Source organism: Emys orbicularis, chromosome 22, assembly GCF_028017835.1.
Source record: "Emys orbicularis isolate rEmyOrb1 chromosome 22, rEmyOrb1.hap1, whole genome shotgun sequence".
Lineage (NCBI taxonomy): Eukaryota > Metazoa > Chordata > Testudines > Emydidae > Emys > Emys orbicularis.
In genome coordinates, this window is record NC_088704.1 from 19,193,069 (window position 1) to 19,215,635 (window position 22,567).

The following is a 22,567-nucleotide window of genomic DNA, read 5'->3' on the forward strand; positions in this document are numbered from 1 at the left end:
GTCTGACTTTCTGCACAACACAGATCATAAAATCTCACACAGTGATTTTTGCATCAAGCCCAGCACCTCTGCTTGAGCTAGCGCGGAAGTTTTAGCCAGACTTGCAGTCTGGATTTAAAGACTTCAAGTGATGGAGAATCTCCCACATGCTGAGGCAAGTTGTTCCATTGAACAACCTTCACTGTTAAACATTTTGGACCTTATTTCTAATCTTAATTTATGTAGCTGCTTCATCCAGCCACTCAATATATTTTGCATTTTTCTGCTTGATTAAAGATCCTTGTACTATCAGACATCTTCTTGACATGGTTGTATTTGCGTTCAAGGAACGTCACAATCAATCCTATTGATCATCTATCATTCGCTCTCGAGCTATTGCTACTGACCTCTGATCAGCCCAGGAGTCCACTATCCATCGCCCTCTTGTTACATTTGCAACCAAACACCAGCGTGTTTTCTCTCCTGCTGCCCCTCACACTTGGGAGGAGCTCCCGAGAAACCTCCCCAAATCAATGCATTGGCCTCCTTCAAATCCTTCCTCAATACTCCCCTCTGTCATGATGCTTACAGAAAACTTAAGAGTGGTTAGGCTGCTGATGTGCTGAGACTACTGCCCATCATGCTGACCAATATTGTCTCATTGTTTTCTCATACTCCATCTGTCTGTCTATGTGTAGCCACCTGTTGTCTCTTGTTTTATACTTAGATTGTAATCCCCTTGGGGCAGGGATCATTTTTTTGTTCTGTGTTTGTACAGCACCTAGCATAATGGGGTCCCATGATGAGGCACTATGGTAATATAAATAATAATTGTGTGTAACTTTCTTCAGGTGAATAGTCCCATTGACTCCTGTACATAAGTGTTTGGAGGTTTGAGGTCTGAGTTTGGAAAGTGCCTGGCGCACTTTTGTGTCCTGAGTTATAACAACAATAGTGCTATCCGCTCAGGAATTCCTAGCTTCCAGTCTTGTGCTCAGACCACTAGATTCTACCTCTCTTGATCTTGGGCGATTAGTGGGCAGTTTTCTGGTATAATTAACACTAATGCTTAGGGTTTGTCTACATTAGCACTTTTGTCAGCACAACTTTTGTCGGTCGGGGTGTGAAAAAACCCACCTCTGACCGACATAACTTTCATCGACATAAGTGCTGGTGTGCACAGCGCTATGTTGGTGGGAGAGCTTGTCTCTTTCACCACCAGAAATTGGTCCAATAAAAGATATTACCTCTCACCCAGTCTCTCACAAATCTTTTGGTCTATTGTGAACTGTAGAGGGTCAGTTCCCTGGCATTTCCCTCTGCATCTCTACTTGATGTGTGTTTATACTGCAGTTCATCAGTGAGGTTTATTAGAAGGCTTAATTGGATTCCATTAGCAGACATTTAAGCCAGTCCAAAGCAGCTGAGAATGCAATCAATTAAAGCATCCAAACTCATTAATGATGTGGACACAGGATAATTTTTGTAGGTGGCTAATTACCCCCTTCGTTATGTAGAATTCATTGCTCAAGAATGGCAAGAAGATGCATGAAAAGAAAAGAAATATCAGTGCAAAAATACACGTTGTAACCCCCTCAACAAGGCAGTGAAGAAGCAAATGGTGATGTAGGAAAGCTTAATTTGCTGTTAAAACTCGGTAACATAAGAACCAACCCTGCACTTTTGCCCAAAACGCAGATGGAACCCAAACATAGTCTTAACTTCATAAGATTTTAACATCATTTTTAGAAAAGATATGGAGTATAGTAATAGAAGTCCAGAGTGTTTGAATGATACATAATATCAGATGTCAGAGGCTTCTGTACATTCAAAGATATTTCAGGAGGAATGGATCTTCTGAAAAATGTCACCAGACCTTTTTCATGCAAACAATGGCTTGATTCATTCTGTTGAAATGTTGCCCCCTGGCTCCCTGCAGACCACATGCAGAGAACTTCCCAGTGAAGCAATTCATCCATATAAGTAAGAGTGCACTGGGGGCAGTGTCGATGTGATAAGAGTATGTCCCAAGGGGCACAACAAGATACACAACGGTAATGGAAAAGGGTCATTAACAGTCTTCTGCATGTGCCCTGCTTCACACAACGCTGACTCTCACTCTCCATTGCTGGATTTTCCACTTAGTTACTTTGGGGCAGGTCAGGATTGGGGCCAGTAATCCTATTCTCACATTCCGCACTTCCTATTCCCTTTACATGCTTTGGGGGAAATCCTATGCTAGTTTATACCCCCTGCACCTCTACTGACTTCCTTGGCGTCACATGTGGCGTGTATGACCACAGAATCTGTAGGCTCGATAGGTCCATTGCAACATGCTTTCAGGAGCCATGACCAAAACCTTTTACATGTGGCTGCTCAGACATAAACCAGACCATTTTGAGGCCCCAATCCTGCACTGACCTTTGGAGCAGATCCCTCAGGCTTAGCTTCCCCTGGCCCAAAGATGAAGGGGTGGGGGCGATGCATGACCACCAAGACTCATAGGGAGAGGAACTCCAAAATGATGCATTCAGGAGACTTACAGTATGGTGGGATCCCTTCCTTTTGTGTAAATAGCTCTTTAATTTTCGATTAATAAAAATGAGGGCGCACTAAATTCATGCGGCGCCTCACTCATTTTGGGACTAAAGGCAGGTATGTCTATCCAATGAGGTACGTGAGGGGAATGGGACCCTGAACATTGACGGTGCCCCACTGGGGCTTGCAGGATCAGGCCTTATTTAGGAACCTACCTTTAGGCACCCACGTTTGAAAATGTTGGTCTATGTAAATAAATAAATAGAAAGTCAATGGTAGAGTCATGCGTTGAACCCAAATCTTCTGACTCCCAGCAACGTGCTCCAACCGCTAGCCAATGTTGCTGTCAGGACTTTCCAAGTTGCCAGGCTGTTTCAGTCAGCTGCGTAGTCATGCATTTATCTTGTGCCCTCACAGCAGACCGGCTGTCAAGTAAACAACTGGTCATGTGCATGGGGTCCTAGCGATGCCCAGCAAGGGGGATCACTGGGTTATGCAATGTGTCTGTGATGCAAATGCAGCACTGCAGTGTTGGGGAGGTTTTGTGTGGCCTCCCACAATAATAAAAAAAAAAGCTCATTTATGGAAATTACAGCAGGAGTAGGATTCGGGGGTGGGGATCCTTTTTCCGTTCCAGTAGGCTGCTTCTGGGAGGTTGGAGCGCTGTGCATTTTAAATAACAAGCCATTTTATTTAAGGTGTTGCTGAGTAAAGGCTTAGTGAACCAGCAGATTCCAGCATGGACTGGTTTAGGGGAAATGTGATTAAAAAGCCGAGACTCCAAAGGCAGCCTGTAATGGCAATGATAATTTCATGTAACACATTACAGTAATAAGGACAGTGGCTCCTCAGAACCGTGGCAAATTGGAAATTGCTTGATGCAGAAGCAATGCAGTTATAATTCAGAGACGGTAGTAAAACAAATGGGTTTTAGATTAGCTGTCATTAAGCAAAACAGCTGTCTCCAAGTGTCAAATACTGTCCTGACTTTCCCCCATGCAAACCCCCGATGTCAGGGAATGACTGCAAAGGCTTTGCAGGTGTGTAAGCCAGGGCAAAATTTTGCCCGGTGATCTGTATCTGAAAAGCACAGTGGATCAGAGTGAAAGTCCGGGCAGCTGCTTCACTTGGAATGCATCCGTTTCCAGCATGTGTCGGATGAAAAGCTTATGCTGGCTGATATCTATTTCTGGTTCTGTCGGTACCTGGCAGTGCAGAAGCGAGAGCAAGTGAAAAATAATGGAGAGGAGAGGACTTGACAGGAAACCCCCCCACCACCATTTTTTTTAAACTCAAAGAAGTTTGGCGTTTGGCTCTGGTTAAGTTCTGGGCAAAGGCTCTGACTGAATATTGAATCCAAACCAGCTCACCATCTTTGCAAACCTCTTTCTTTGCCTCCTGGGCTGCAATACTTAAGGTCAGGAACCTGTATCTATTCCACTGTATTTGGGCTATCACTGTTTGTGGCTGCTTTCTCCTTTATATTCTTATGAAAAGCACGGAATAAATACTTCATAAAGCTAGGGCTGCCAAGTGATCCTGTTTCATAGAGACATTTCAAGTCATTATTTTGAAGCTTTCCTTCATTATTCATTACCTGGTGACAATGCAGGGCCAGGTGTTCTCCGCTCTTCAGCTTGGTTCCTTCCCCATGCAGAGAGCTGATGAATTGCAATTGCTACATCTTCATCGGCTTACCACTGAGGCTGCATAACCGCATTAAGGGAGCCGAGGCAATAAAAAAGGGAGGAATAGAAGGTAGACTCTTGTCTGCAGCTACAGTTAAATATAGACACTGATTCTATAGACACAGCCTTTTGGGTAAATGCAGCTTTAAGGTGGATTGAGAGTTAACTGGTGTTCATCAACTCTACGTGGACCAGATTCTCTTCTTGGTTACATCAGTGTAAATCCAGATAATTGCAGATATATCAAATGCAGCAGCCCTGGATTGACCCCAGTGTGAGAAGGAATATGGCCTAAAGTATTTAGAATGGGAGACCTATCAGAGAGTTCAGAGGGCGGGCATTACAGCCACCTAATGACATCCTGCTCCCAGCCACACACAGGGGATGAATTGGCCCAGATGTCTCTTTTTATCAATACCTCTGAGAATCACAGCTCATCCTTAAGGGAACACACAGAACCAACCTGCCACGCATTTTCCATCCAGGTGTTTGAGGAGAAGCAGAAATGATTTCCTATTAGAAAATACTATAGGTGGAAAATGACTCAGTAGGGTAGTTGCAGGCCTGATGTGGGATATCTGGGTGAGCCTTGAAGCGAGAAGAGGATATTTCATGCTCAGTGCTACTGCAGGGCCATTCCTGGTGCATAAGGACTGCTGGCTGGGTGACGGGATTGGAAGGAAATAAGGACAAATTCTTGTTCCCCAGAGAGAGCAGGAGGGAATCCTAAGACTCTGTTTTGGACTGCGCATGGAGACCCAGAGAAAACCTCAAAACAGAGGGCTGGATGTATAAACTACACGGCCCTCCTCTGTCTCCCTCCAAATATAAATGCAGAATGGCGTGACTTGAGCACACATTCCTGCATGTGTCTGCTCTGTTGAAGTTCCATTCTCCAAGCGCTCTGGGGCTAGATTGTGCAGCCCTTACACCTGGTGGGGGGAGTGCTCCCTCTGAAGCCAATAGCAAGCAGGGCTGCTCCAATGAAGGCCAATGGAGACTGGATTCTCAACACAGACTTTCTCCCAACAGGTTGAACTGAAAAAGAGATTTTTTGAACAAATATATATTAGTAAATCCAAGTCTAGTGGCAAATACCTAATAGCGGAATGGTGTGTGGGGGGGGGGAAAGCACCAGAATCACGGACTGTGGAGTCGCTGGAATGAAGAGAGTCACAGCTGACTTGCTTGCTCGCCAGAGTTCCAGGAATTGGGGAATTAAAGTGGGTCATGATGAGTGTGAAATTCCAGTAAGCATGTAAAATGTGATGACGTTGCTAATCAAGCCCTCTCACTGTGACTAATATAAAAGTTCTATTTGATATTCTAATAAATTATTTGGGAAAAAGAGGCCGTAACAGAGGAATAAAGAGCAAATCAAAAGCTGGGGCGCAGGCAGAGATAAGAGCTTTGATCACAATAGTTTAATGGGTTTGGAAAGAGGGGAGAGGAGATAAAAGAAACAAATAAAAATGCTGATGAGATTGGTTAAGACCTGCTGAGAGAAGCAGTCATTAATCTGGACCATGACTAATAGAATAAGAAGTTCTTACGTGACTTTATGGTGCTTGAAGAAATGGGAGTTGTAGGGACCTGAAGACAAATTCTCCTGGAAGTAGTTCCATAGCAGGCAGTGGAGTTACAGCAGGGTTGAATTTGGCCCCTTTGTTTAAAGGAACACGCCAGGGAAATAGGAAAGTTCTTCTAATCATGGCACCTAATTACAAAGAAGAGTAAATTGTTAACAACAAACAAAACTAGTCTCCTAGAAAGAGGCAACATGGAGTGGTGTGTGGTGCCTTGAACCCAAGAGACCTGCATTCTATTCCTGGTTGTGCGTGACACTGAGCAAGTCACTTCGCCTCTGACTGTTTTCTCTTCCACCCTTTGTCTCTCTCGTCTAGATAGGGCTTGATCCTGCACCCTTAATGTCAATGTCAAAACTTCCGTGGTGCAGGACCAGACCTTCAGACAGTACGCTTTTGGGGTTAAAGGCTGTCTCTTAACACACATTTGTACAGCATTGAGCACAATGGGGGCCTCATCTCAACTGGGGCCTCTCTACATGCTACCAAGATACTGATAATTAAAGGAAGGTAGCTACAATCTTGGTTAATTACTGCAATCCCCCGCCATAAATATTAAATGAATATGCTTTGACTGTGTGTGCACCCCTTTTATGCTGTATATATTACCCCTTTTGAGCCAAGACCATAGCCAAAGCTTGGGGCCCTGTAGGTTGCTTCCATTAGAAGGAGAAATCGATGATGGAGCCAGCCATTTCCTTTGTTGCAATCTTGTTTCTTTATAAAGATTCTCCGTGAAGTCCTGTTTCCCTGAACACAGTAGGAATGAAGCAGCAGGAGACAGTTCCTTTCTTTGTAGTTCCAAGTTTGCCTTGCCAGTGGCTTGTGTGTAATGAGTTGGTGAGTCTTAGCCTTGTTTCTAGTGGGCCACGTGCCCGCATCCCGTTACAACTGCTACTCATTATCCCCTTTCTGGGCACTCTCACAGTATTGCCATCCCCAAATGTTCCCAAATCATGAGTTGGGCTTCAAAAACATTCATGAGAATGGCTTAAAATCATGAGTTTGTTTTAAATAATGCATTTTTAACAACAGTTTTGAAACTTTTTAATAAGGCGAAGTTACAATAAAACATTGACATCCTACATCATCCGTTACTTAGTTGGAATCAGGTTAATATTCAAAGAACCTGGCTAAAGCTTCTGGTTTGCTATTTGCCTTCTGGCTTTTGAGCCTTTAGGCTCTGCTGAGGCCCCATTTTCATGCTTCTCAGCAGCCTTGAGGATGAGATATTTACATAAAAAATGCACGCTGAGATTCACATGGCACTGGGAGCTGGAGCTTTAAGGGAAAACATCAATTATTGTGAGGCTTGTAACAAATTGTGAGGGTTGGCAACACACTGCCCTCAGCAGAGGGACCAAGGGCTGAACGAGCTATCCAGTTCTTTCCCCCAACCACTCCCAAGAGGTGTGGAGCCTGAGTCTCATACAGGTTTTACACTGGAATTAATCCTGATTTACACCAGTGATAATTGAGAGAAAAAATCTGACCTGTGGGCTCTCAGAATGAAGTTAATACAGGCTAGGGAAACTTGGGTACCTGTGTATTGCTTCTGGAGAGGCCTCCAGGCCTTCATTCTTTAGGGATGCCTATGTGGCACCTTCACCAACATTAAATTGTCTTTACAAGCAGCGAATTGCAAGCAACAGGGAACACATACAGCGTCATTGGACAGCAGCCCCGCAAATGCCATGAAAGGCGCAAACTTGCTAAAGAGAGAAGCGAGCGGCTGACTAACACCACTTGTTCAGCACAGAAACAGCAATTAAGAAAGGACACGCTAACAGGAAAACTGATGTCAGGAGGCTGTGATGTGACTCATTAGTTCAGTGAATCCAAACAACAACAACAAACCAATTCCCCCCAAATAATCCCCAAAATGACGTGCTGTAAACCTCTTAATGGTGGTTTTGCTGCAGAAGAAAAATCAGTATTCTCTGCAAGCCAGGCTATTCCTTTCAGCTTGCAAGTGTAGCCACCATTAGTCTAAAAAATATAATTTCATGCTTGGGAAGAAGCTGTTCTATGGCTTTTTGATGCCAATCAGGAGGTATAATTGCTTATCTGTATCTCCAGCAGTAAATTCATAGGAAACTTTCTTGACCTTGAAAGTGAAAAGAAACCCAGACTGACCCTCCCTGTGCTCTGAAGGTAGAAAAAATAGTTATATCAAAAGGTTACAGTCACGTTCACTGGCTGTTGGGTTGGTTCCATGGGAGTCGGATGCAGTTTTATTCTGGAATATTGTCGTTCAGTAAACAATGTAAATTCATCACAAAAGGGTGAATTTGTTCTGATCCCCTTCTAATCTAAATCAAAATAGGAAAGCAATTGTCTTGTTTTCCAGGATGGCTTTGAAGTTTGTTTACAACAGCAGACTTTTATTCTCTCCCCCCCCCCTAATTATATTGTCCCGTTTCATGGACTCATTGGTATTGGAGATGGAATAGGCCACCTGGAGTCACTGGTTACACCAGTGCAAAGTGAATATAAAGCACTGCTATTCTGGGGCCCCGTGTGCCATTGCTCTGCACTTTGTACACTCACTCTAGATGCAAAGTGGAGGCCGACCAGAAAGGGTTTTGTCTGGTCCATTCCCCAGCCAATGCACCATTCTCTGCACTATGTTTTCTATTTGGTCCAGTGGAATTCCATCAGCCTGTTGTGTCTTGTCTCTTAGATTGCAAGCTCTTTGGTGCAGGGGCTGTCATTTGCTATACAATTGTACAGCCCCTAGCACAGCATAGCCCTGACCTGATTGCCCACCCCTGATACAGACCAATAGCCTGAGGTTATCCTTATATAACATTCATATAGTGGTATTCCCTAGAGGGCAAACTACGGCCCGGGGGCCGGATCCGGCCCTTCAGACGTTTGAATCCAGCCCTCGAGCTCCCGACAGGGAGCGGGATCCGGGGCTTGCCCTGCTCCGCACGTGTCGTGGGTCCGTGCGGCTCCCGGAAGCAGTGGCATGTCGCCCCTACGCTCCTATGTGTAGGGGCAGCCAGAGGGCTCCACACACTGCCCCTGCCCCAAGTGCTGCCCCTGCAGCTCCCATTGGCTGGGAACCATGACTATTCACGGCCTGCCATACAATTTCCATGCCCAGATGTGGCCTTCGGGCCAAAAAGTTTGCCCACCCCGGTCTGTATATTGAGCTCTTTCTATGATTGTCCTGTGAACCAATGAATAAGGTATATTTTTAAATTGCTTATTTTAAATTTTCCTTGTCTCTTTAGCCTACAAGCAATTGTCTCTATAAAGCATTTGTGGTCTGCTCGGTAAAGGTGCTGAGCACTCTCAAACCCATATGTGGAGCTCCCCTTCTCTCAGGATTGGGTTATTGGCATGACTGAATACCAATGATAAACATAAAATGCATAGCAAATGTCTTATTTGCTGCAACAGTCATAATGCTTCCATTTGACCTCCTCATTTGACATGTACCGCACAGGACCTCTTGAGACAGCTAAAGAATGTTAAAGGTAAAGAAAATAATAGCAGTCGATAGTATATTAATACAGTAATTATTCACAAACTTTGCACAGGCATTTAGAATTTCCCTTCAATCTGATAGAAGACTATGTGCTAGCCAGAATTAATTTTTAGACTATCTTAAATTTTAATAAATGTGTCAAAAATAATTGAAAAAGATACTGGATATTGAAGTTTGCACTCCTTGATCTTTCCTTTACTTGAATTTCTTGGTCAGTTTTGCTCTAATGTTTGTAACTTGCTGCACTGAATCCCTTGATTTTGCTGTACAAAGTACAAAGTTCATATTGTGCCATGCAATGCAGTGTGTATATAAAAGATACTCAGAACATTAATTGGATGGTGCTGTATATGGTAAACTTCTAACCCTCTCCTTTGTTCTCACATAAACAAAAACCACAGCCAATGGATCCTTGGGCAAAACCGAACAGATTAATGAACGCTGCACCCGGATGCCTCTCGTTTAATTCTTGTTTTTAGTTTCTTGAGTTCATTATTGTTTTTGTCAATGATTAGACCATAATCCACAGTTTTCCAGGCCTCTTCATAACGGGGAATTTCAAAATAATGTCGTGCAATTTGGTGAAATGTTTGGGCCAAAAATTTCCTACCGGGGCCATTAGTGATGCTGCACAAGGCCAGTGACTGGTCTAGTTGCAATGCCCGAATGTACTGTTTAACTGCGGCTTCTGTGTCTGCAAGTGATAAGAGTATCTGACCCTTTGAGCAGTGATCCTCCACTTGAGCTCTCAGGCCATGAGACTCGTGTTTCTGGATCACCTTGTCCACGTCCTTTAAAGCCTGGCCATATTCCTTCAGGTGCATTAGGCAGGCAGCACGTTGCCGAAGGTAGCGTGGATTATTGTTGCTTGTTAAGATAGCCAGTGAGTAATAATTTAGAGCCGTCTCATAGTGTTGGTCCTTAATCAATGCATTTCCTTCCTGGGCGGCTACCTATAGACAGAGAAAGTGCTGGTAATTATTCCTTTAAAAATGAGCCAAACAAGTAGTATTTCAGCTACTATACACATCCATCCATCTGTTTAGTCTTTGTATGCTGTGTTGTTTCCTCTCTCTAATACGTTTATGGTTGAAGTTCTGTTTACTGCCTTTGATAGAGTCTGTTCTACACATGAATTAGTTTCTGCACGAAGGCTTTTCTCCTGAGCACTTTCAGTGCTGACCCATCTCTCCGTTCCATCGATACTATCCCTAACTTTAAGCATGTGAGTATTCCCAATGACTGCAGTGAGATTACTCATAGGCTTAATTTAGGCATCTTGCTGAATCAGGGCTTTAGAGTCCGCTAGCTTCTTCGTTAGCTTTGTCCATCACAGTCCTTTGAGCCATATCGCCTCCATAAGGCCCTGATTCACAAAAGTATTTAAGCACATGCTTAACTACATCCCTATTCATCTAAGCACTCAAGCCGGTCTTAAAGGCAAACACCAGATGCACATGGGCTGGGAGAGAACATGGGTATAATCATTCAAATATCAGCGTGGAAGTCCCAATCACATTCAAATGTAAACTTGAAAGGAATTTTGGTCTTGGCAGCCAATCCCCCATGGAACAGGGTCAGCTGCCTGCTCAACACAACCATGGGCCCGGACGTCACTCTGCAGGACCCTGCCTCTGCTCCCCTCTTCAGGGCCCCTTAATAACTCAGTCCAGAGGGAAGTTAAACATTCCTCTCCTGGGGTCCTGTTTCTTTGGTCCTTCCACACTGACCTTCCCGGCCCCAACCCCAGTTCAGCATCTCTGTCCCCTCCGGTGGGAGTCCTGAGCCCTTCTTCCCAGAGCTGGGTCCTTATCAACAGTCACTCCCAGGCTCTGACTTCCCAACTCCCCTGGGGTCAGTAGCTTCCCTGCAGGAGCCTTCCTGAACTCCCCCTCTCCCCCCATCTTCCTGCTGCCCTTTATAGGGGAATCGCTTAATCCTCCATCAGGCCCCATCAAGGTGAAGCACAGGTGGGCTGAAGCTCTTCCTTCTGTGATGAGGTGTTGGCTGGCCGCTGGCCTCCAGCCCTTAAGGGGAAGCCACCTTGTTACCCCCTAAAACAATCCTCTACAGAGTGTGTGTTACTAAAGAGGTTAAATGATGCATTATTTTCATCCAGGTTGTCAAAGAGCTTTGCTTTTCTGTGCCTTGTTTACCCAGCTGTAAAGCAGGAACAACACTGACCAGTGTCACATGGTATAGGGGTTTGTTCATATTTGTAAAGGTGCTTAATGTCTTTCCTACAAAACTAGACCAGACAAAGCACTAGAAAGTCCCTCATGCAAAAGTCCTATAAAGTATGATGGAAAAGGACCACATTAGATTTATAGAAATTGTTGCAAACCATAGAATTGAACAGAGCGTGGTAATTTATCCATGGGTTTTTGACTGCTTTTATAGAATCGACAACAGGGGACATTTTTGTGTGTGTTAAAGTCTATAGGGTGCTGAGGGGAAAAAAAACTACAGAAAAGTCGTAATTTTCCATTATACGGTGGACTTTCTCATAACGGCTAGATTAGACCTCAGAGGTCTTCTCGATCTCTAACTTCAAAGATTCTATGGAAAGACTAATGAATAATATGTAAAAATGGACCCAGACTTGCAGTTCTTGATCATTAGAGAAAGTTATTAAAAATGTCAGGATATGTCCATAGTGGAACCCCTCCCATCTGAGACAGCAAGTCTCAGAGCCCAGCTCAGCTGACTCAGGCTCATGTGGTTTGTGCTACAGGGCTAAAATTAACGGTGTAGACTGTTGGGCTGTGGAACTGGCCAGGGGGGTGGGTCTCGGAGCCCAGGCTCCAACCCGACCGGGAACATCTACACTGGTATTTTTGGTGAGCCCGAGTCAGTTCGCCCCGGCTCTGAGACTTACTGCCACCGGGTTTTTTGTTTTTTTTGCAGTGTAGACACACCTTCAGTTTTGTTCACTAGAGGTGTCATGCACGATTTTCAAGGATTCTAACAGGTTGTGTCCGTGTAATCTTTCCAGGAAAGTATCTTAATTCTCTTCATTCTCGGATGAGCTTTTGGCGGTTACTGTGAGCTGTTTGTCACCCTCGGCTGACAACAATAATTACCTAGTTGATATTTTCTTCCTGCCCCTTGGCTAAGACACTTTCCTGGAGTCTCTGTCTATAGTAGCAGCACAAAGGGTCTGTAAACCTCTTGTGAGGGCTGTCCCATGGGAGTTCTGAAAAGGTTAGCCTGGGATTCAGTGAATTTCACAGACTGTATTCCAAACATCTGCTGATAAACCTATGTTTTGATTTGGGAAAGAACATGCGCTTAGTTACTTCGATTTTTGCTAAAATTTCCAATGGCATTTGATAACTAAGAAGCCTATTACTGGAAAAGTGTCTGGAAATGTAGTCTTGTATCTCTAACGCTATTATTAGTTCAAATCCAATCTGTCCTGGTCATAGGCATTGACTTTCTAATGTGCCGGGGGGTGCTCCCCCCGGCTCCGCCCCAGGCCCCGCCCCCACTCCACCCTTTACCCCAAGATCCCCCCTGCCCAGTCTCTTCTTGCCCCGTTCTGCCCCCTCCCCTGAGCACGCCCCGCCCTCGCTCCTCCTCCCTCCCCCCCAGCGCCTCCTGCACGTCGTGGAACAGCTGATGGCAGTGGGCAGGATGTGCTGGGGGAGAGGGAGAGGCGCTGCTGGGGGGGCTGCTGGTGGGTGTTCAGCACCCACCATTTTTTTTCTGTGGGAGCACCCTCGGAGTCAGCGCCTGTGGGCCTAGTAGTGACCACAAACTGTTACCTAAGATATATTGAGAGACATCTTTCCAATGGCGAAATGATGAGCTACATTCCTATGTATCTGTTTGGTTGTGGGAGCAGTGAGGGTATTGTGCAGGGTATTGTGCAGTTAAGCTTGGTATTGTGCAGTTTTGCAAGTTTCCTCCAGGGACAAGAACGCTGCTACCCAAAAGAATCAGGGTCTAATGGGAATGACCCTGTACTAACAAAATCCATAGGCACTTTGCCATTGACTTCAATGAATGCAGAATCAGGCCCTATTTTGGGGATGTGTACTTTTGCTATTTCTTTCTCAGTGTGTTCCTTCTGAAGTCCAGTTTCCTCTTTTTAAACTGCTATGCGCAGAAATGAAACCCCTTTAATGGAGGAAACAAACCACGAATCGCAGACAGAGCTATCTCTTGATGGAAACAATTTGCTCCTCTCTGTTTAAAGTGCGGTTCTGCTCTGAAAGATGACTGTATACAAATTACTCCCTTTTAGTCAATTGCTCTGTGCCTTAGCTGTAGACAGAGTTGTATGCTCTCAGATTAGGGATAATAAAAAAAATGTGCTACTTTTTACTTCTGGTCACAGTGCAGAGCCAGCCCAGCAGTAGAATGAGCTGAATTATTATCTGATTCACACACCCTCAACAGGTGGAGGTTGAAGATAATGGGGCTGCACAGATTCAACTGGGGATAAAATCCGATTGGCAGAATCTTTGTCACGAGTGATGATGCATGAAGCAGAAAGACCCTTGACTCTTAGATCCTCAGTTGCATTTTAAGTCTGGTGGTGAGAAACCCCTTCAACACACCAAACGAAGGGTCATTGAGAGATGATTAACGTGCAAGCTCATCACGCCACATTTACCTCGTCACTTTTGGGACAGCTCCAACAAGACAGAGAACAAACAGATCTTCTGAGAACTGTTTGGATTTTGCTGTTTTCATCTGCTTTCGGATGGTTTGCATAAAATTATTTAAGTAGTTCCCATGCATTATGTCCCTGTCACAGTTTCAGGGCAACTGTGCCTGTACTCCTCCTCCATGGTCCATCAAGGGCACTCCCTTTAGGCATCCAGCTCTCAGCAGCACCACACTTAGGTGGACGCCAATGTCACACTCCATCCTGACCAGGGATTTTAAGTCCACACAGCTGCCTGTCTTGCACTCTGTTATTCCCAGCAAGCCAGTGTTCCTGAAAAGGCCAGCACCTGCACTTTGCTTTCTCTCCCAGGGCAATGGCCAGTGTGTCATCCGCAATTACAAGTTATCACACAACTCCTTCTAAGCAAGCACATTTATTATGAAGGTAAAAGCATTATAGAGAAAACATATAAAAGACAATAAAGAACCTACATGCATGCTAAAAACCTTAACAGAGGTCACCCACCAGCTCCAACCTGGAGTTATGGTAGATTTTAGTCCTTCAAAACCCACAACTGGGTTTTCCTGGTGGTTACCAATTAATCCATCTTAAATCCAGAACCAGAACAAAGACTGGACAGATCCAGCCATTTCTTTATACAGCTCAGGCCTTTGACCTTGGCTTTCTCTAACAGGCAATCAGCAGACAACGACCCTCTCCACAGAGCATAGGTTCAAACATCTGGGTTTTTGCATAACTGGAGTTGGGGAATTTGCATTCACCTTTCCCCAGAGATTCCCCAGGAAATCCACTTAACACGTATTGTCCCCAAAGTCCTCACTTGTCAGGCACATTTTCAGTATAGTCTTTGGAACTTAATACAATAAGGTCTTGCAAGGATATTGCAGGAAACCACCATATCTGTCAGAGTACCAATTCTGCTGGCTCATTGTTTTCATTCAGCTATACCTGAAGCAAAACGTGACAAATAATTCTGAAGAACCCATGATAAGAACACAAAGGGGGAAATCTCCATGTAAACACCCATGTCTTTGTAGCAAAGATGGATCTAGACTGAGAAAGAAAGATTCGGGTTTCAGGGAAAACTGGCCATCTGATGGTTTTGCTCACCATTATTCTTGAACGCAAGTTAGCTATGAGCCCTTGTCAAAAGGAAAAAAAACAACAACAAACAAACAAACAAACAAAAAACCCACAATCCAGCAACACGACTCAGAAGGCTGAAAGAGCCACATAATTTTTTAGGTTCAGAAAGATCAATAAGGAAAGTTCCATCAGAACTATGTGCCTCTAATGCATTTCTCATTATTGCTAATACTAATAAATGAAGCAATGCTTTTACATGCTGTAGCAGAGGGAATACTTAAGTTATAAACAACACGATCACAAACGTAAGTCTTAGGCAAGGCTCGGCTAAGAGCATTTAAGCCCTGGATGGCTGGTTTCATTAGTGTCATCATGAATTGAAGCAGATGTTTTAGCCTGTGTCAAAAAGCTGGCAGTTGGGGAAAGCATGTAGACTTCTCAAGTGCTACTGGTGAGCAAACCTTCCAAACAGTGGAAGATTTCAAAAGTTATGTCACAGTGCTTCTTGATATGATGTAATTATTTCTTCAATGACCCGTTTGTTTTCAGACTGGCCCAAGGTTGGCTGGCCTTGAACATTCCAAACACATGTGGCCCCTCTGGGTGAGGTTGCTTCCTGATGAGTTTCTCTGAAATTTCTATCAATGGCTCCACCTGCAGAATCTTTCGGTGGGAGATGGATGTGCTCAGCTGGTCACAGGACTGGGCCCTCTCTTAGGCCTGATGCAAGAAAAACTTTAGCCCATATTTAACTGTATGCACCTGCTTAAATCCCATTGATTTAAAGGTGCTTAAAATTAAGCATGTGCTTAAGTGCTTTCCTGAACTGAGGTGTTAGGGGAAAAGGAGGTAACAAATGCTGGCCTTCCTTATTCTCTTCCAGCAGCTTTAAGCATTGTTTTCATTACTTGGTGTGAATTCTAGTGCTAGTGGAAGGCTTTTGACTAACAGCTGTGGAAAATGGAGTCCTCTACTCCAATGGTTCTCTAACTAGGGCCGCTGCTTGTTCAGGGAAAGCCCCTGGCGGGCTGGGCTGGTTTGTTTACCTGCCGCGTCCGCAGGTTCGGCCGATCGCGGCTCCCACTGGCCGCGGTTCACCTCTCCAGGCCAATGGGGGCTGCGGGAAGGGCAGCCAGCACGTCCCTCAGCCCGCGCCACTTCCTGCACCCCCATTGGCCTGGAGCGGCGAACTGCGGCCAGTGGGAGCCGCGATCGGCCGAACCTGCGGACGCGGCAGGTAAACAAACTGGCCTGGCCTGCCAGGGGCTTTCCCTACACAAGCGGCGGCCCTAGTTTGAGAACCACTGCTCTACTCATCCATAGTATAGATACAGCATAAACAAGCTTGCCTCCCACCAAACATTTACCCACTTCTAGGGTAGATTTTTTTGTGCACCCAAAAATTCCCTTCTATGGAAAGGGCCAGGACAGGGCCTATTAGGAAAGCTTATTTAGGACTTCAGTAGTCTATAAGCCCTTTACTGGCTCTCTGAATTTCACCGCCAATGCATGGCTTTTTTTGAGGACACTGCCAGTTGTGATGGTGATTTTTATGTCACACTGACATGGCTCAACCAGGAACTGGGTTGAAACCCCACCACCTCATTTCACACAGGTTACTGCATGGGCACTATATGGGCATAACTTCAAATTATTGCCAGCCGGAGCTGGATTAGAACTGGTTATGACTCAATGAACCCACTTAAAAGATGCGTCAACATCCGTGGTCAAATCTGAGAGCCTATAAATACTCCTTTTCCTGATATGGAGCAACTCTCTGCTCCTAATGGTCTAGGCAGAACTCAAGGCCAGTCATTCCTACATTAAGAATGTGGAATTCTATTATGACCAGGCTCATCAACACGGAGACTCACACGCCTGCACCTAGAAATGCATGACTCGGGGCCAGATCCTCAGCTGCTGTAAATCAGTGGCACTCCATTGACTTCAATGGATCTGGCCCTAAAGGTGCCAGGTGGTTTATCTGAAAACATGTCAGACCTCTGTTTGCCTATACAATGTAAAGGTCACCAAATGTAACATATTTAGAGCTCTTTTGAAAGCAACTATCCAATATATTGGGATTTTCTTAGCTGCCAGATTTTAACAGGAGGTCAAGATAGAACCAGGAACCAAAAACCCCGCAGCTTTATGTCAGGAGCGTCCTAACACGACAGAATTTTTCCCCTGAGTGCTAGATCACATTGCCCTAAAAAGCACAGGGCATTTCTTTGAAATACATGTTTGTACAGTTAAAAGACAATGCTTCACCCCTTTAAGGATAAATATTTTCTCAATGACAGAGAAACCACCTGTGCACATTTCTGTTGCTGTCTTGAAGACCTTTTCCTGTTGGCTCCAATCTTTATTGATTAACTTTGCATTGAACTTCGTCGAGCAGGAATCAAGTTAAGCTCAATACAGCAGAGGCAGCTCCGATTGTTAAGTGAGTTTCTGCTTTCACTCCTCCGACAGAAAGCAGGTATCCCTGACATTGCTGGATTAAACAAGCTGGTTGGTGGGAAATTATGAATTACTCCCCTCAACCAAACTCACAGGAAGAGTTTGTGAGAACTAAATTATACTCTTCTGTTTCCACTACTGGAATAAACATGTTTATTATAGTTTATTATAACGGAATGGCAGAGGGCCCATTTGAATGTACAGTACCGATAAAACACACTCATTAGCAGCCCAGTTTGTACAGCTGCTTCTGAACAAAGACACTTATAAAGCAACTACAGAAAGGGTGTGCAGGAAACACCATGGAAAGCAGGCTTAACTTTGCTTTACAGCAAGTTGCTTTGCAGTCAAGAAACATCTTTCTTTTTTCCCCATCACCAACCTGACCTCGACTGTTTAAATGTTTGCACCAGGAAAAATTAGGGTGAAAGCAGACTGCCAACTCCGTATGCAGATAAGCTTCTGTCCTCTTTCAGATTGTTGTTAAGGCCTTTGGCTGAGATTTTCAAAGCAGTTTGGGGCTTTGAATTTCAACAGGACGTATGTGTCTAAATCCCCTAGATTGCTTTGAAAACCAAACCAAAACCTCTGTTTTCCCAATGACTAGCACTGCTCTCAAAGCCAGATCTGAGTTTTCCTGCATGCAATAGTGTGTGGAATGGGCCAGCATGCTGCCTAACACTGAGAGCCAGTTTCAGATGTTGCTGGAATCACACCAGCTCACAATGGGGCTCCACTGGGCTCTGAACGTATTACTGTGGGGATGCAGTTGCAAATAGCTCAGGGGAAAAACCCAACAGCTGGTAACCAGCAATAAATTTTTAACCTCTGACATCAGAAACTGCAGGGTCGGACAGAGCAAGCTCCTTTTCTCTGACCTTCTGGAGTCAAATAAATCTTTCAGTCTCTTAGGCCCAAATGACCTTTCCGCTATTTTCAGACTCCTCAGCACCGGTATTCTTTGACTGTAAATACCCTCTGTAGTGGGAGGGTTTTATTATTTGTAATTACTTTGCTTAAGTTTTTAATAAGGGCTTCTTGCTAAGTGTCAGGGGATCTCTTTTCACCACCCTTTCTCATGCAGATAGCTTTTCATTTGTTTTAACTTCTTGGACCAGACTCCAGGATAACGACGACATATTTCTACAGCCTCCTTTGTCCCCAAACACTTTAGCATCAACGTGTGCAATAATACTTTTCTTTCTGAGTAGTTAGAGCAGGGACTGGGGGAGTGGGGTCAGGACTCCTCAGCTCTATTTCCAGCTCTGCTACTGATTCCCTGGGTGACCTTGGGGTGACTCACTGAATAGTTCTATGTCTCAGTTTCCCAGTTTATAAACTGAAAGTAACAATGGAACCAACCCCACCAGGGGTTTAATTAGGATTAACTGATTCATCTCTGTAAAGCACTTTGAGGTCCTCTTTTACTTATTTTAGCACAAAGTCTGTCCAATCGTTTCTGTGCTTTTACCAAGAACTTCCTTTCACACACGGGTATTTAAATTACCATGTGTGCCCAACAAGGGTTTACAGGTAAAACACCTGGAAAACAGCCCAGTGGGGATTTCAATCACTGAACCATCCGGGGGTGCTTAGTTCACAAGTTTCATTCTGGGCTAATCACTAATAAAAATAATTGCAGCAAGTTGAAATCAAGACGAGTGTTCTGTGAAAAGACCTCCAGGTGGCTGAGGTCCAAATGTGCACCCAGTTCCACCGTGCGTGAGATTACAAACAAAATATTCAGAGAGTCTAGTTTTATTTTTAATACTCCTATCAACTTGCTTCTTTGAAACCAGCCCAGCTGCCTTCTCTCTGGCAGGGGAGAGGAATATTTCAGATTAAATCAGCCACTGGCAAAGGTTTTGTTCCGGACCCATTGCCAAAGCTGCCCACAAAAGGCAGGAAAAAGCTGGCTCTCCTGCTTCTGAAGATTTCATTATCTGTAGCACCACTGAGTGCCCCAAAAGTCAGGCTGGTTTAAACTGTGCAAAAAGTAGATTTTTCTTATCAGCAACTTGAAGGAACTCCTGTGCTTTCAAAGCAGTGAGCAGGGATATAGCTATGAGACTCCCATACAGACAGAGTGACCTGGCCACTTGGGGAATTCAGCTGTAAACCTTATCTTCACTGAGAGGCACCTTCTCTTGGGTCTCCACAGAAACACTTGATTGCACCTTTATCTTCTTTATATTGTTGATGGTTGCAAATTACTTCTAATATCTCCTAGCTCTTCCCCCAGCAGAGTGAACTTTGTATATTATCCAGAGGAGAGAGGCTTTTTTCATGGTAATGGAGTGTATCTAGGGACTGGTAAATTAATACTTGTTTACTTATGTCCTCCTGCTGGTTCACTAAAATACATACAAAGTACTCCTCTCAAGATGCATTTAGAGTATCAGCATGTTCCTTGTTTTATAACCCAGGAGAAAGCATAACAATATAGCTTCCCACCAGAGCGCACACAAACCACAGTCCATAAATTGAATAAAAGGAAGCAAACTGATTCTGATTAGGAAGGAGCATTCTCAGAACACAGAGATTCTGGGTAATTGGAATTGCAGATGCTCAAGTGAATATTAGCGCTGCTCATCATCAGACTGACCTTCTCCTGGTTTATCACTTTTCAGAATAAGTGATGCCTTGATGCATGCAATACCTTGGGCAATGGTCTTGTAAAATTTCTATTTATTGGTCCGTTTCACCCTCCCACCCATATGGCCCTTGTCACCATAGTATTTGAACTAAATAGGGTTAGGGTTGGTCAACACTTGGAGTGGAGACTTCCAAGGAATTCCCATGAATGGTGCAGGAGGTGGTGCTGGTGACTCAGTACAGACTGAATCAGGATCACTGATTATACTCAAGCAATAAAAACAGTCATTGGGTTCAAACTGAGACTCAATCTCCCCTCCAGAATCAAGAAGAAGGAGGAGGAGGAGGAAGGCAACTATTCAGTCCTCCGTTATTTAACCCCCTCTCACTCCTCGGCAAGCTTGGAGTTCTGCAAATCACAGGGCCTGGTGCTAACTAACAAAAAAAGTCCATATGTTACCCACCATGCTGAGCCTAATTTTGTCTCTTTCCCAAGCCACTAGCAGTCGGCACAAGGCTCCCAAAGTGGATCTGTTTATTGTGGCTTTAGAGGAGGCATCAAAGAAAGATGTACCTGCGAGAGGTTCTGTCGTTGCTTAGCGTCTAAAAAGTTCAAGAGGAATCCCAGCTCCCCGGGGCCTTTCTCAGCTAAAGTGCTCAAGGAGCGAGCAGCCGGCAGCATGTTGCTCCTCTTCAGTTGCAGCACCGCAAGTCGAGCATTGGCAGATTTGTCGGCTATCGCCTGGCCAAACGACTCCTGAAGATGTAGAAGGGCGTCCTCGTACCTCCCTGTTGGTCAATACCAATAAAGTGACTAATTAACATAAACCCAGCCCAGAAAGATACACCCAGGAAACCTACAACAATTATATCAGTGTTACAGCCAAAGCACTCTGTTGTTCTAAGCTGGCACCGAGGGTTTTGATTTTCACCTTCTACTTGCAATAATCAACTTTTAGACTATGGCAACAGATGTTAAGCATTTGGAGTTCTTTTGTAAGTGAATTGGTTACTATGGAACAACTAACTGAGAATCTGTAACCATGTCTGATTGTCTTGGGTCTTCTAAACATTTCCTTTGTTTTCATCAGTATAAAAAAATGTGACTTTCTCAACCAGTTCCCTGTGACTCACTATGCTGTGACTATGATCACGCCATCTCTAGCCTGTTAAGTTTTGGGACTGGAAGGGACCAGGTCTCATCTATGTTCAGCACTGAGCACCACACTGGCACTAGTCAGATGCTACATAATCCCTCTTTTCAGTGCAGAACTCAACTCAGCTTTAACTATGAAGCTGCCACTGGCCCCCCCATAAGAGTAAACACCTGCCAGCCTGTTCAGTAGTTAGGTTGGGAGGTCTCAAGAGAAGGGCCCTGTCTGAAGTGTAGCTGGTGATGGCTTCTGGGTCAGCACTGGTGATGACCTTGCATGGGGATAATAGGCACCTTTCCCATTCCAACGCTCTCTTGGAAGAGATATAACACGGAGGTCATGCCCACTGAAGATTTCATAGCCTTTTCCCAAGAGGTGGGGTGTTAGCCTGAATGTCCATCCCATTCTAGTTTGAGTTCTCACCTTCTGCCTCCTTACATTCACCTGCAATTCCAGGGCGATGAAATATTCTGACATTTCTCTCCTAAACGGTTGTATAGTGTGGCTGTGAAACACTTGCTGCCTTCTATCCCAGGAATCTCGACATTCCCACAGTAGGCAAAGTGATTCCCGCATGCAGCGTATGTAAAGTACTTTGGGGGTACACAGTGATGCATAGTATCATGGTATCTATAACCGAACTCTTACAGTTAAAATGACCTGCTGAACAGGAGGAAAAGAACTTACCACCTGCAATTAAGATGTCTGTATATAAGATGTGACATCTTGCTTCCTTGCTGTTAATTTTAATTAAAGATCCACCAATCACAATGAGATCCTTGAGAGTCTCTTCCTTTGGAAGGTCCTTATTGGCAACAAGTTCGGTTAACACAGTCCTGCAGTGGTCAAGTAGCCACTGAGTGATGAGCACTTGGGCTTCATGCTTTAAGGATAGGATCTCTGGGATTACCACTGCTGCATCCTCTTTGAGGGCTGAAGTCAAATCCTGCACTGCCTCCTACATGGAAAACAAGAGCTAATAATAAAATAATAATAATAACAACAATAATGATATAATAATGTGTTAATAATTGGCCCCTCTCTAGTGACTTCTATTCCCAAATCTGACACTGGCACACTGTGGGATCTTGGGCAAGCTGCTTAGCCTTATTGTGCCTCGATTTCCCCATCTGCAATACTGGGATCATACTATTAATAACCTCACTGAGGGGTTCTCAGATTCAATGAACTACTGCTTGTAAAGTGCTTTGAGATCTTCAGATGTGAGGTGCAAGAGAAGGACAAAATGTTATTTCTGAGAAAAGAATAAGCTACGTAACCAGAGCCCTAATTTTGCAACCAAGAGATAGAAGGAATAGAAATTCTTACTAGTGACCTGC

At 44.4% G+C, this 22,567-nt stretch overlaps 1 protein-coding gene across 1 annotated transcript in view; it reads right to left on the minus strand.

Moving 5' to 3' along the window:
* Nucleotides 1–9,721: 9,721 nt before the first annotated feature.
* Nucleotides 9,722–22,567, minus strand: part of TTC34 (tetratricopeptide repeat domain 34) — a 41,059-nt gene continuing 28,213 nt past the window's right edge. The window contains exons 5-7 of the mRNA XM_065421150.1: nt 21,915–22,185; nt 20,648–20,862; nt 9,722–10,243 (exon numbers count right to left, since the gene is read on the minus strand). Coding sequence (XP_065277222.1) covers nt 9,722–10,243; nt 20,648–20,862; nt 21,915–22,185 — 1,008 coding nt within the window. The remainder of the gene's footprint in view (nt 10,244–20,647; nt 20,863–21,914; nt 22,186–22,567) is intronic.